Raw genomic sequence first — 13157 nt, forward strand, 5'->3', positions numbered from 1 at the left:
AGAAATGGGTGCTTTGACCCAAACCGTTCCTCAGCCCCTGTCTTCCACGGGCACCGCTAGAAAACTTGCGGCGGCGACTGGCCTGCGTTGCGCGCTTTTTGCGCTCTGCGCCCGGGGAGTTGCCAGTGGAGAGGCGCCCCTGTCCACCCGAGCGCCGCCCCGAGGCAAGTCCCAAGCTTATACCGCACGGGACCTACTCGCCGCGACTCGGCGTCCACCCTCAATCCCGACACCAAACAGGGCCGGCAAACGGAGCAGGGCGGGGCTGGGCATTAGGGGCACCGCCTGCGGAAGGTGCGGTGCCACGTGCGCACTGCAAGGACCCGGAATCCTGCGAGTCCAGCGGCGGCCTCAGGCGCTCCCAGATCCGGGCCCCCAGCATTAGGGCGGGGCCTCCTCTTGGCCTTTCGCTAGGACGTCGGCTCCCACCCACCCTCAGCGCAGGCCCCAGCTCAGAGCCCCAGGGTCCGAGTCGTTCCCCGCGGCTTCTCCCTAGGCTCGCACAGAGCGAGGCCCAGCGGCGGATCGCGCTGGTCCAACCTTTGCTGGATTCCGGGTTGGGGATCTCTGGGGGCGCTGGGCCGGAACCGGGCCCCAGGTCCGGCCCACAAGCCCTGGGGTCGTCGGGCGTTTCCTGGCGGAGTGGAAGAGCCTGAGCTAGGCTTCTCTCCTCCCGACGTCGGCCTCCCCCTCCCTAGACTTCAGCGTCTTAGCTGGAGGGAAGCTCGCAGCGTGCCTAGGCCAACCCCTTCTGCGACTCTTTTCTTTTCCTGTCACTCTCTGTTCTCGGTTTCTGCTTTCTCGCTCTCACAGAATACCAGAGCGCGGGGGCCCCCCGAGGAGCCTCCACACCACCAACCCCTTTGCGGGGCCTCCAGGCTGCCCTTCCCCACGGTCTTGTCTCTCTCTCAGCATATTTCTGTCTCTATGGATTCTCCCCGCATTTCCCTGCCGGTTTAGCCAGCATGTCTCTCTGCCTCTCTAAATTGGCCTCTCCCTTTCTCCCTGGTGTAGCATTAAACAAATCCAGGTGTTTGGAGGTTGGAGAAATTCCGGCGATGTGGACAGATAGAATGCCTTATTCTGTCCTTGCAACATTTCCGGTCACTACAGTTTGGCGTCCCCTTGAAGTGATGCCAGCGCCGGTACCGCCATGCAGGCCGCTGCTACCAAGGCGCTGGCCCGCTCTCTCTCGCTCTCTAGCTGTGTATGCGTCTGCTCGCGTGTGGATTTATGTGTCTGTGGTTGCAAACCAGGACAGGCTCTCCAAACCGAAAGCTGAGCGGAGTTGGGTTTCTAGGATTCTAGGGCTGCGGGCAAGTGAGATGGGGGACTTTTCCGAGATTCCGACGCGAATCTGCGCCTAGGCTCCACGCGTCCCTAGCCACCTGCCACGTATCTCGAGAGCCGAAGCATCAATTCCGTGTGCTCTGAAGAGTTTTTTCCACCTGCTCCTCGGCGGGGATCCGCCCCTCGGTCCAATGCTGCTGGAGGCAGGGAGGTCTGAAGCAAGCTGGCCAGGCGCGAGGGGAGATCGACCCACAGCGGACAGGGTGCTCAAGTGAACGGCGTCTGGGCCTGGGTACCCCGCGAGGGGGGGCTCTGCGAATTCTGAGCCTGGCACTGGCCCCGCACAACCCGCACAGTTACGACTAGGGGCGGGCGCCCCCTCGGGAACGCACATTTGTTTCGCGTTGGTCTGGAGCGCGCAGAGTGGGACGCGGCGCCGCCGGGGTCAGGTATTTCGGAGCACGGTGAACCCATCATTTCTGATGCTTGGCCTAATCTTCTGTCCTTCCTGGGTGCAGACTGGAACAGAGTAGTTGGTCGGTGTCTCCTCCCTAATCCAAAAGCCCACAAAGCCAAAACACACATGCAAAAACTCGCCAAAGCATCTCACAAATACGAAAACTAAAGCCAACACACGAAAACATAGCCCCAACTCCCCATCCAAACGCTCGGCTCCTAAAAAATAAAATCAAAATCGAAGAAAATAAAACACATAGAAACACAACATTCACCTAAAACAAAACACACATATGGACACACAGTAATACAAAATCAAAACGCATCAAAACACCACGCAGAAGCAACAGCCTTCCAAACGACACACAAAAAGACGACCTCCTAGGACAAAGTACAAAACACGTAAGATAAAAATCCACCAGACAGAAAACAAAAGCTACCCAAAAGACCAAGACGCACAGAGCAAAACCCTCTTAAATGAAATCCACGAAAAAACTACACGCAAAGCACCCGACACAAGAGACTCTCTCAGAGATCAGGAAAAGAAAATTCAAGGGAAGCAAACAAAAACAAAACAAACGCTCTAAATCGAAAACAACCCCAACAACTCCCGCCCCCAGCCTGGGGTGAAATGTCAATTCCGGGAGGGCTTTTGATCTCTGGGCGCAGACAGGCCGCTCCTCCTCGGCTCTGCCACCGCGCGCGGGCTAGGCGAGAGGGCGGGAAGCAGGCGCTAGGGCTGGACAGCGGAAGGAAGAGTCGAGCGCTCGGAGGAGGCCAAAAATCAAATCGCCGGGCAGGCACCCGGACTCGAAGCGTGCAAGAAGGAGGCGGCGCAGGGGCACTGCGCAGATTACTTGGTGGGGGGGCCGCCGGGGAATCCACAGCCACGTTTCCGATTGTGGCGAAATCGGCTCAGTGGATAAGAGATGTCCGGTTCCCGCCAGCCTCCCCCCCCCCACCCCCGCCCTTTTCTCGAGCTCTGGGCTCTTCCCCCCTAGGTTGCGGCCCAGCCTCGTGACCACCCCCTCCAAAAAACAAACAACACTCTTGCGGAGGGCGATTCACTTTCCGAAACTGCCATTGTCCGGAGGGCCAAGAGTCCTCTTGCAGAGCGCTCCCCCTCCCTGGAGAACCTTGCCCCTGCGACCACCCCGCAGCGGGGCCCCACAGACTTCCAGTGGCCAAGCCTTGCAGCTGGACTCGGGACTGGAGAGGGGGGAAGGGGAGTGGAGTTTTAAACCTGGGCCGAAGAGAGCAGGCTGGACGTGCCACACCACTGCCCGGTCTCTCCCGGGCGGATTTCCCTTCTGGAATCAAGTCCTGGGGCTCGGGCCCACCGCCACGCCTCCGGGCTTGAGGGCAGAGGGATTCCATTTATGGGCCGGGGTAAGGTGTCCAGGACTCCCGCCAGTCTCCAGGACCCCCCCCGAGATAGTTCTGCTCAGCTCGGGCACTCCAAAGCCGAGGCCTGGATTTTATCTCCAGCTTATAACCTCTATAAACTCCGGGCCAGAATGGGACATGGTGTGGGAGGGAGCTCTGGGACCAGGAGGCTGAGTGGGGACCTGGGGACTTTAGGGTTCTGGCACTGCCCTAAAGTCAGGGACCCGGCAATGGTATTAGAGCTGCAAATTGGGGTGGGGGCAGGATCTCCGGGGGCTGGCGCCGCCCTAGGGGTGAATCTGAGGAAACTGGACCGCCTCCCTCTACGCCTGGAGACGCTGCTTGCCTGTGCACCCCCCTTCAAAAACACCTGCCTGGCGAGGTGGTTATTTTTTAAAAAACAAAAACCCGGCCTGCACCCGCCTACGCGGCGGGGCTCACACCTAGAGGAGTCACCCGCCCCGCGCACCCCGCACAGGGCCGCGACACCGAGACGCAGGGGTTTGTAGAACGTGCGGCCACGAGGCCAGGGCTTCCCGGCTTGCCTTCGGTCCGCACCTTCTCGTGGGCGCGCGGGCCAGCGCCCGGCTCCGTTTGAACCCTTCCTTCCCTCCCCCCAACCCCCTATAAAAGTCCAGGGCGGCGCGGCAGCGGCACTGCTGCTCTCCCGGCCTCGCGCGCTGCTCCGGCCCGGCCGGGCCCGGCCCGCCCCGTCTGGCCCGCTGAGCAGGCCCGGGGGCGCAGCGCGGACACCCTTTCCCTGTTCGGGGCCGGCCGTGCGGGGCGGCACGCTGGGGGCGCGGCGTGTCTGGGGACATCTTGTGATGTTGGCGAGAACAGGACATGATCTCACATGGCGAGAAGCTCTTTAGTTCCTTAATCATTTCACGGTGCCTTCGGACGCTTTTTTTCCACCTAAAACGTTTAGTTTCAGCTCAGTGATCAGCTACCCCAGCTCGGCGGGGGAGCGGAAGGCTTGAATTATTCCGACCTGTGAGCGGCCCCTGGCACCAAAAAAAAAAAAAAAAAAAAAAAAAAAAAAAAAAAAAAAAAAAAAAAAAAAAAAGGAAAAGAAAAAAAGAGAAAGAAAAAAAAGAAAAGGGAAAAAAGGAAGAGAAAAAAAGGAAAAAAGAAAGAAAAAGAAGCACACACAAAAAAAGTGGAAACTTTCCCCCTTGTCCACTTCATCAAGTTTTGGAAAATCAAAATGGATTTAGAGAAAAATTACCCGACTCCTCGGACTGGCAGAACAGGTAGGACTGCGACCCGGGCTCCAGGCACGCTAACCCCGGGACCCAGCCGGCCGGTCCGCACGCACGTCGGCCCTGGGGGAGGGAGGGCGCCGCGTTTTCTCAGGGATTGACTGCGTGTCTGTCTGCGGCGCGTTTGTATGTCTTTTCACCGATTTGTTCACACGCTTCTGCATCTGTCCAAGTATCTGTGAGTTTGTGTTTTTCCTCTGTTTCTGAATGTTTATGTGGGTCTATCCATCTGGGGGTCTGAAAGTTCCTTTGGGTCTGTGTGTTTGCACAGGGGCTCAGAGTGTGCATGGGTGTCCTGAGTTTGTATGTCCCTGTATATGTATTTTCAAAATGTCTGTGTGCCCAAGAATTTATGTGCCTGTGTGCATGTGTATCCTTATATTAATGGGTGTTAGTCATGTTTATGAGTGGATATTTCTGAGTGCTGTACTCTGCATATCCAAAATGTGTGTCTATGAGTGGAGTGTATGTAATTTGGAGAAGTGTCTCAGGGTACATCTACTCCTTCAAGGATCTGTGTTTACCTGTCATATCCCAAGTGCTTTTGGCAGTGAGAATGAGGTGGTTACACTGAATCCTCCATTTTTGGATGTCAACAGCTGTTCCCTGTGTACATGCCAATGTACCCAAGAGCGTCTGCCTGGAGGTACAGGAACGGATCTAGGGCAGTGGGGGTCTGTTGTGCTAAGTCTGTGGATTGTCGGGCGTTGGTCACATAAGGTTGGGAGAACCAGGAGTGGAGGCGTGATATCAGGCAGTGCAATCCCTGGGTGTGTGGTGTGCACTGCTTCACTCTGTGGGCACTGTTGAGTCTACCACTTGTATGAAAGTGTCTACTGTGGCAGGCACAACCTTGGCAGGTGACAGCTGGCAACCTATAGGCTAGTTGTGACATTTCTAGGGACCTCCAGCCTGCCTTCACTTTCACCTAGATAAGCCTTTGACAATGGTGTGTGTGTGTGTGTGTGCGCACGCTTTGTGCTCAGGTTTTATCTTGTGGGTGCTGCTCCAGTGGAGGAGAGCCCAAGTGGGTGGACATGTGTGCCGAGCCTGGGCTTCCAACTCTGGTGCCTGTATTAACATGGGCCTTCCTGGCACAGGGCTTGGTGTGCCACCCACAGGCCCAGGCAGTGGTAGCAGAGTGAGTTTATGTCTCAGAGAAAGTGGCAGGCAGCAGGAGCCCTCAGTTTGCCCTCAGGTTAATGCTGGTGCCTGGAGCCTCTTTTACTCATTAGGCTAAGTGTACTAACCCCCCACCCAAACACACTGCTGAATTCTATTTCCATTTTCTTCCTGGATCTTTGAGGCCCTTCCTCCACTACAGCGCTAAATAGGGCAAAAAAGCATAGAGAGAGAGTGGTGGACTTAAACTGTAACCCCAGGCAACTCCCTGGGCATTCATAGGCTTCCAACATTGTAACAGGAGAAGTGAGAACAGAAATCTAAGAGGTGGGGAATGAAAGGGTGAAGGTGAAAGGAAGGGAATCTGGAAAACTCCTCTGCTCCATCCCCTTCCTCCTTCCCCCCTGGGGTCCGCGGAAGGTAGGACTCTGAAAGTCCCCTAAGTCCGAATGAGGACTAGGTGTTCTGTGTATGTTGGGAATGGGTCAGAGGCACGTGAGGCTCCGGGGGAGGGTCTAGGTGGCTGGCAAGGCAGCCTCTCCCTACAAGCAGTCTACCAAGAATGTAATTCAGGGCGGTCGATGGGCTCTTTGATTAGTTCAATCGCCTGAATAATCGTTTAATCAATAAAGCATTTCATTCCTCAGTGAGGCAGCCCTGGGTGGGGCTGGGGGGTCCCTAGTCTGGCCTGAGTTTTAAAATCTAGAGAGCCACACCCCATCTTCTCCTTTGGGCTGGAGTAAGGGCCGCTTCCCGGCTATGGTGGACATCTCAGGTGACACTGCACTTCCGCTTGTCTGCACCAGCCTGGTCTCCAGCGGGGGGGGGGGGGGGGGGGGGGGGGGGGGGGGGGAGGGGGGCGTAGCGGGGAGAGGAAAGAGCTGAGAGGCTGGCCAGGCTGGGGGCATCTCATCTGGTTCTAAGGGATTTGTGTGGGCTTCTCCCATCTCAACTTCAAGGCCTTTTATGGGCCACTTGACTTCCTTTTCCTTCCTTCCAACTGTATTCCATTCCTTCTCTCGACTTCAGTTTCCCCATCCGTACAATGGGGAAGGTGTATATGCCCTTTTAGTTCTAATTCCAAGATCAGGTGAGGTCAGCCTTGAGCAGGGAGCCACCTAAGGACCCTCTGTCTAGCCTCTTCATTGTGGTATGCAAAAGGAAAACCTGACGTCCAGAGAGGGGCAGGGACTTGTCTGACATCATACAGCAAGAAGTACGGAGTAGGTGCTATAAGAAATGCTACAAGGAGTAGGACTGAAAGGTGACTTCTCTGCCCTTAGACTTTTCATTCTTGCTGGGAGAGGAGATAGAGCCCCATCCTCCAAGGCCCCCCCTTGGAGAAAAACTACTGTTGGCCAAGCTAGCTTAAGGAGTCCAAGGCGAAGCAGGCCAGAAGAGGCGGAGCACTGTCTGGGCATTGGCATCTAGGACCCTAGCTCTGGGATGAACGTGGTGGAATGATAATAATACTCCCTAGCCATGGATCTTCATCTTTCACAACTTTGGGAGGCCTCATCTCAGGGCTTCTTCTTTCCATCAGATACATAGGGAAGCTGAGCCTTAGGAGAAGGGACCTGTAGCCTAAAGTCTTGGGGAGAGACAAAGGTAGTCCCAGAACCCCTGGCCTTCAGGGTGTACTGGTAGTGATAACAAACCCTGACAAAGGCAGTTTACGTGGTTCTTGAAAATTTTTGTTAAATTCTATTTTTCACATACTTTAGTGATTCCTACAGGAAGACCCTGATCCAGATGTCGGAGTCACACAGGAATCCGCTCTGCCTCCACTAGCTATGTAACCTGGGTCAGTTGCTTTCTCTCTTTGATACTTTTAAAATGAGGATTAGAGTGGGGGAAGGGGTTGGCTGGCTGCCTCAGTTGGAAGAGCATGTGATTCTTGATCTCTGGGGTCTTGATCTCACGGTCATGAGTCGGAGCCCCATGCTGGGTATAGAGATTACTAAAAAATAAAAATAAAATAAAATGAGGGTTAGAGAGAGAGGACCTAATGAGTTAGGACAGCGATGGCAGCGGCAGCGTGCGTCTTTGACTCTCCCAAACTGAGCAACTAATCTGAGCTCTGTAGGCCTCCCTTTGCCTCAAGCAAGGGCAGAGAGATAGGCTGGAGAAGTGGATTTCAAGCCCCTAGAGCCCTTTAGCTGACCCAACCCCCAGATGCCGAAGCGTGGCAGGAGGGGCTAACCGGCCATGAGAAAGGGGAGGAAGGGAGGGAGTGTGTCTGAGCAAGGGCAGGTTGCTGGCTGAGAATCTAGGTGGACGTTCCTCTGAAGGTATTTTGGCCTCTCATAAATTCTCAATGGTCTTTCTTTCAATAGCAGAACTTTCAAAGGCAATTCGACTTCCATAAATTGAGTTTCTTCCCTGATGGTTTCCTTTCCCAGTCTCCTGCCTCCAGTGCTTAGCACTGGGCCCTGCTCAAAGTTGTGCGGTTGGCAGAATGTAACCCCGTGACTGTTGCTCACAGTGAGTCCCAACCTCATTCAGTGCGAGTCCCGACCTCATTCAGTGCCACCGCTGAGACCAACTCCCTGCTAGTCTAGTCCATCTCTCATTGCTGGTCTCACTCAGACTTGTGGGCTCATGAGCCCTTGGAGACAGGACTGTGGCGCTGAAGCCCAGCTCCAACATGGAATCGCTGTATAATCTTGGATTAGTTGTGTAACTTCTCAGGGCCGTCGTTTGGTGGCCTGTAAGGCTGGGCTAGGTGGCCAGAATGTCAGGTCTGGTGGTGCCTCTTGGCATTAGAAGTTCCTAGAAGATGACTGCCTTGGAGATGGTGAATAACCCCCACCCAAAGGGAAACTCCCTCTCTTATGGGCACCTGTCGCCCAACAAATTAGGCAGCCCAACGAAAGCCTGTCCTGAACCAGCACACCTCTGTGTGAAGTGGGAGTCCAAGCTATTCCTGTTCAGTTAATATCTGCGGTTCCATCCCTCTCCGGCAGTACTCCAAGGATTCTATCCAAGCTGCACAGGTATTGGGAAGAAAACTGGTTTGTGCCGGCATTATCCTAACTGGGGTTTTTGATTTGGCAGCATACACCCCTTCACTTCACCCTCAAACTGCCTGCTATCCCAAGAGTGTTTCTGGAAAGGCTCTTCTGAGAAAGAGGTTCCCACTTCATAACTTTTCCTCTACTTTAGACTTCCTATGTGACCTTGGACAAGTCCCTCCTCAGCCTCAGGTTACGCATCTGAAAAATGGGGAAAGCAAAGCCTCAGAGCCCTAAGACTTTAGAAGTTGAGGTTCTAGGCCTGAACTCAATGAGTGGGACTATAAGTGTCCCTCAGGGCATCCCCATACTCCTGCCTCTCCAGTGGGAACGCTGAGCCACCACTTCGATTTTTAGCCAGTTTTTTATCCACCTTGAGCCACCAGGTGGAAAGAACATAGGAACCAGGATGCGTAGTTCCTCTCTGCTTTTTTGATCACCCTGCTCTGCTCCGAGATGGGTGTTGGGTTTGAGCAGGCGGGAGAGGGACGGTGGGGAGGTGGCGAGAATCTAGACCTGCACGGTTCCAGACAAAAGAGAGACAACGCAGCCACTCCACCCCAATGCACACTGCAGCCCTTCTGGGCCCCAAGAGGCCGCTTGGGGCCGTTTTGCGCAGCTGTGCCCTGGAGGGGGTGGGGATGGTGTCAGCACCGGAAACTTATCTACCGGTTAAGGGCAGCTGTGTCTGGGACAGTAACAGAAGGTGAGACTGAGGGCCAACACAGTGTAGGGAAGTGGGGCAGAGGTAGAGAGAAGGGAGACTGAGGCAGAGAATGAACCAGGATTTCTCTCAGGGTCAACCTGTGCTCTGTCTTCCTTATAAGCCCACCGCTGGAGAAGGTATCTCAGAGCCCTTTATCTGGTGGGCTTATGTTTAATATTAGAGGATCATTACTTGTGAATTACAAATGGTGGGTCTTGGGACCACGCCCATGAGCTGCTGAGCCTGGAATCTTCAGTGTTTTTGCCATTGCCTACTGGGTGTAGAGTGGCTGTCACATGCTTCCTTTTCAAAGCCCATTCCTTTTATTGTGGTTTTCTGGACCAGGAGACTCTGCTAGAAATGCACCCATTTTGTCTTAAAAGCAACAAGAAATTCCTCGGAAGAGGGAAGGAAGAGTTTTCTCTACAGCAGCCTGGTAGCACCCCTGCAAGGGTAGCACCGCCCTTGCAGATAGAACTCGCCTGCCCACCTGCCTGCTTCAGGGACCCTCATTAGCACTGGACTAACACAACTGGCTTCGTTTACTTCCCAAGAAGCCTTACGTCAGATGCAGTATTACCCCTGGAAACAAGAAGCCTTCAGCTGTGCATCACTAGCCCCCAAAGCGTCTGGCAGCTCTTGGTCTGAAGGGGTAAAGGCTCAGGGCTCGGTGCTTGGACAACTTGGTCCAAAGCCTCAATTAGTCTTCTCTTCCAGGAGCACCCTGATTACTAACTTTAAAGGGGTGTGGGATTTCTTTCCCCTCAACGTCTCTGCCTGTCTGTTAGCTCAGAATTGGGGTGTACTGAGGGGTAAAATGGGGGAGGGAGGTGGACAGGCGGCGGCAGCGGCTTTAGTAGGTGCTTGAAATGTTTAAAATTGTGAAATCTTTCCTCTGGAACAGCCTCCATTAAAAACTAGGTAAGCCAACTCTACCCATTTTACAGATGAAGAAACTGAGCTCAGAACAGGGTAGATGTGTGCACACTACGAGTCTATTGCGAATCTATCTGGTGGTGCTTAGATTGAAAACCGAATCTCTGTAGCGCTCCGATTTTTCCTCCAAATAGGTTTTCAGGAGACAATTCTTCCACCCTCACTGTTCACCTCCCTATCCGCACTTTGGCTGCCCCAGTCTCTCAGGGCATTCTAAGGTCCCATCGCCGCGGCGGGGAGGTCAGGCTCCCGCGGGATCTTCGGCGCGACTCTCCAGGCCCTGTGTAGATCCCCTTACCCCTCCCCCCATCCGCGCTCCGCTAGGCCTTCGCCCCGCGCGTTTGTCAATGAACGTGGCGCCGCCGCCTGGGCCCCGCCCCCCATTCTCTCCTATTGCCCAGGTATCCGCTAATCAGGCGGAGCCCGCCGGTTGCTTAGCCAATAGGACGGTGTCTCAGGCCAGGGCCGGCTGCCACAGCTCTGATTGGCTTGATGAAGTGTGATTGGCAGGTCTGCCCCCGCCTCGCCCCCGCCCGGAGGGAGGCTGAGCCCCGGGCGGCGCTGTCCACACGCAGCGGGTCCTGAAAGCGGCTCCGGGGCGGCGCGGTGGCGCACTGTGCGCGCCGAGCAGGCGGAGGGCTAGCGCCGGCGGCGGCAGCGGCGGTGGCAGCGCGGGCAGTCAAAGCCGACAGCGGCTCGATCTCAGCACCGGCAGTCCCAGCAGCCTTGGTCGAGGGGACCTTCCGCTCTCTCGTTCCCTCGCTTCACGCCGGGGGCAGGCGCGGCGGCCGTCCCGGAAGAGGCAACTGAAAAACAGTGGAACCAGACCCCTGAGAGAGGGGCAGCGGGGCTCGAAGAGTTGGTGGGCGTGAGGCAGATACTCAGGCGAAGAGGAGACTGTCGCTGTTGTCCCCATTCCTGGTTCCAGCGATGGGGGAGCATCGGGGGCCGGAGGAACTTTGAAGGCAGAAGGTCCGGGGGTGTGAGGGCTGCAAGCTCCTGGGGACTGAGGAGTCACGGCCCCAACGTCAGTGACGGAAGCGTCTCCGAACCCGCCGGGGCCCCAGCGCCGCCAGAGAGGAAGTTCTTTGCAACTTCGTCTGAGACGTCGGAGAGCCGAGTAGAGAGAGGCCGGGGCTGCAACTCCGAGCCCCAGAGACTCAGAGAAGCAGAGAAAAGATCCGGTGGAGACCGAGGGGTCGAGGAGAGACTCCAGAGGCAGCGAGGCCGCGGAACCAGCCTGGCAGTCCGCGGGCCTCGCTGCCCCCTAAGTGAAGCCAAGGGCCGTGTGTCCCGAAGGCCTCCTCAAAGCCGCTCCTACCGGAGGCCGGGGGCTCTTTGCCGTCCCGGAGACGGGCCCCTACGCTATGCCCCCGAAGCTGCCGGCTCCTTGGCCTCAGCTCCTCCGGCCCGGGTCCGCAGCCGCTGCCTGAGCCAGCCCGGGAGGGAAGCCACCAGGACTTGGGCGCCCCGCTCCCAGCCGGACGGCACTAGCGCCGTTTCCCGCCGGCAGGCGCAGCTCTCGGCGATCTCCAGCGGAGAGGCTCTGAGAGAGGCCCGGAGGCTCCAGCAGCGTTTTCCGAACCCAGACCGCACAGTACCCGGCCTGGCGGCGCGGCTCCCTAGCCGCGCTGGGCAGCCCCTTGGCGCCGGGAGGCGGCGGCGTGGGCCGGCCTGCAGTCTGGAGCGCCCCGATGGAAATACACTGTAAGCACGACCCGTTTGCATCCATGCATAGTAAGTAGGCGTCGAGCTCGCTTCTCTCACTCTCCGGCCGGGACGGGGTTGGGTGTGCCCGACCGCAGGGCAGGTACCAGGGCTGGGAGGACTCCGGACTTCTGTAGCAGCGCAATCAAGTTGGCAAAGTGCAGTGCTCCCAGGCAGGGCATGTGAACAACGCGCCTGGCTGTCCGGCCCAGACCCCGGCACTGGGCACCGGGAATCCCGCCTCCAGCAACGCATAGGGTAGGCAGCGAGCTGCAGCCTCTCCAGGGGCTTGGGCAGCAACATCCCAGCATGTTCAGAGAATCCTGGCTCGCACCTGAAGAGGGCTCCAGGCCTGGCTAGTTGGAGGGCACGAAGTTGTAGGAAAGGTCAACCTAAGTCTCAGACGGCGCCTCACACTCCAACCCCCGGTGGCGCCTTTTTCAGCCGTGGGGCATCATCCGGACTGAGGCTTGGAGGGAATTTGGGGCCTCAGCCAGCGCCTGTGTGCTTGTATGTGTGGGAAAAAACGCTGAGAAGTAAGCAAGGAAGCCATGTCCAGAGCTCTAAAGGCACCGTGGAGTTGAGGAGTGGGATTTGAAAAATCAAGAAAAATCAACAAAGTGGCATTCCCTCAGCTGAGCTTAGAAGCTGCCGGTTCATACAGAGACCCTTAAAGACACTATCAAGTCCTTCTCTTTAGGACACTTGCCTCATGATGGCTTCACCCCTTAAAAAAATCAAGAAATCGGTTAGTCATAACAGGCGCCCTTCCCCCCCCCCCCTTCTGAAAGACGTGGCTTGTGTAGGAGACGGGAAGGGTCATTCTGGGCACAGGTAAGGCCGACCTGCTGCCTGACCCATCGGGATCTGCCAGTTCACCCTTTAGCAGAGCCTCCTGTGAGATGAGCGCTTCTCTCACGGTGAGTTAATGCTGGATTAGATTCGGAGATTTCAAGGAAATTCCAAGTGGAACGAATCGTATTTCCCTTCTGCTCGCTGCAAAGCTGGGCCGGAGCAAGGCGCAGGGCTTTGGCGGCATCTAGCAAGGGTACTCTGCTTGAGTCCCCACGGGCGGCAGGTCAGGGAGTTGCTCCGGACTGCGAGCTTACCCAAGCCAGGTTTCCTTCAGACAGCCCACGATCCTGCTTACTCAGCCGTGAGTCCCCTATTTAACAAAGGCAGCATAGACCCGGCTGGAGAGAAGGCAGGCTTCCCAGGCGAATTTGTCGGTTTCGGCACTGGTAAGCAGGGAAATGCTGATATAAGCGTCAGGGGCTG

The 13157-nt window shown here is 56.3% G+C and overlaps 1 protein-coding gene across 1 annotated transcript in view; it reads left to right on the forward strand.

Moving 5' to 3' along the window:
• The first annotated feature begins 4247 nt into the window (after nt 1-4247).
• The window catches only part of PAX5 (paired box 5), a 189506-nt gene continuing 180596 nt past the window's right edge, over nt 4248-13157 (forward strand). The window contains exon 1 of the mRNA XM_039234751.1: nt 4248-4385. Within this exon, the coding sequence (XP_039090682.1) occupies nt 4340-4385 (46 nt within the window). The 5' untranslated portion in view covers nt 4248-4339. The remainder of the gene's footprint in view (nt 4386-13157) is intronic.

The sequence above is a fragment of the Hyaena hyaena genome, unplaced genomic scaffold (assembly GCF_003009895.1).
Source record: "Hyaena hyaena isolate Hyena2069 unplaced genomic scaffold, ASM300989v1 scaffold_93, whole genome shotgun sequence".
Lineage (NCBI taxonomy): Eukaryota > Metazoa > Chordata > Mammalia > Carnivora > Hyaenidae > Hyaena > Hyaena hyaena.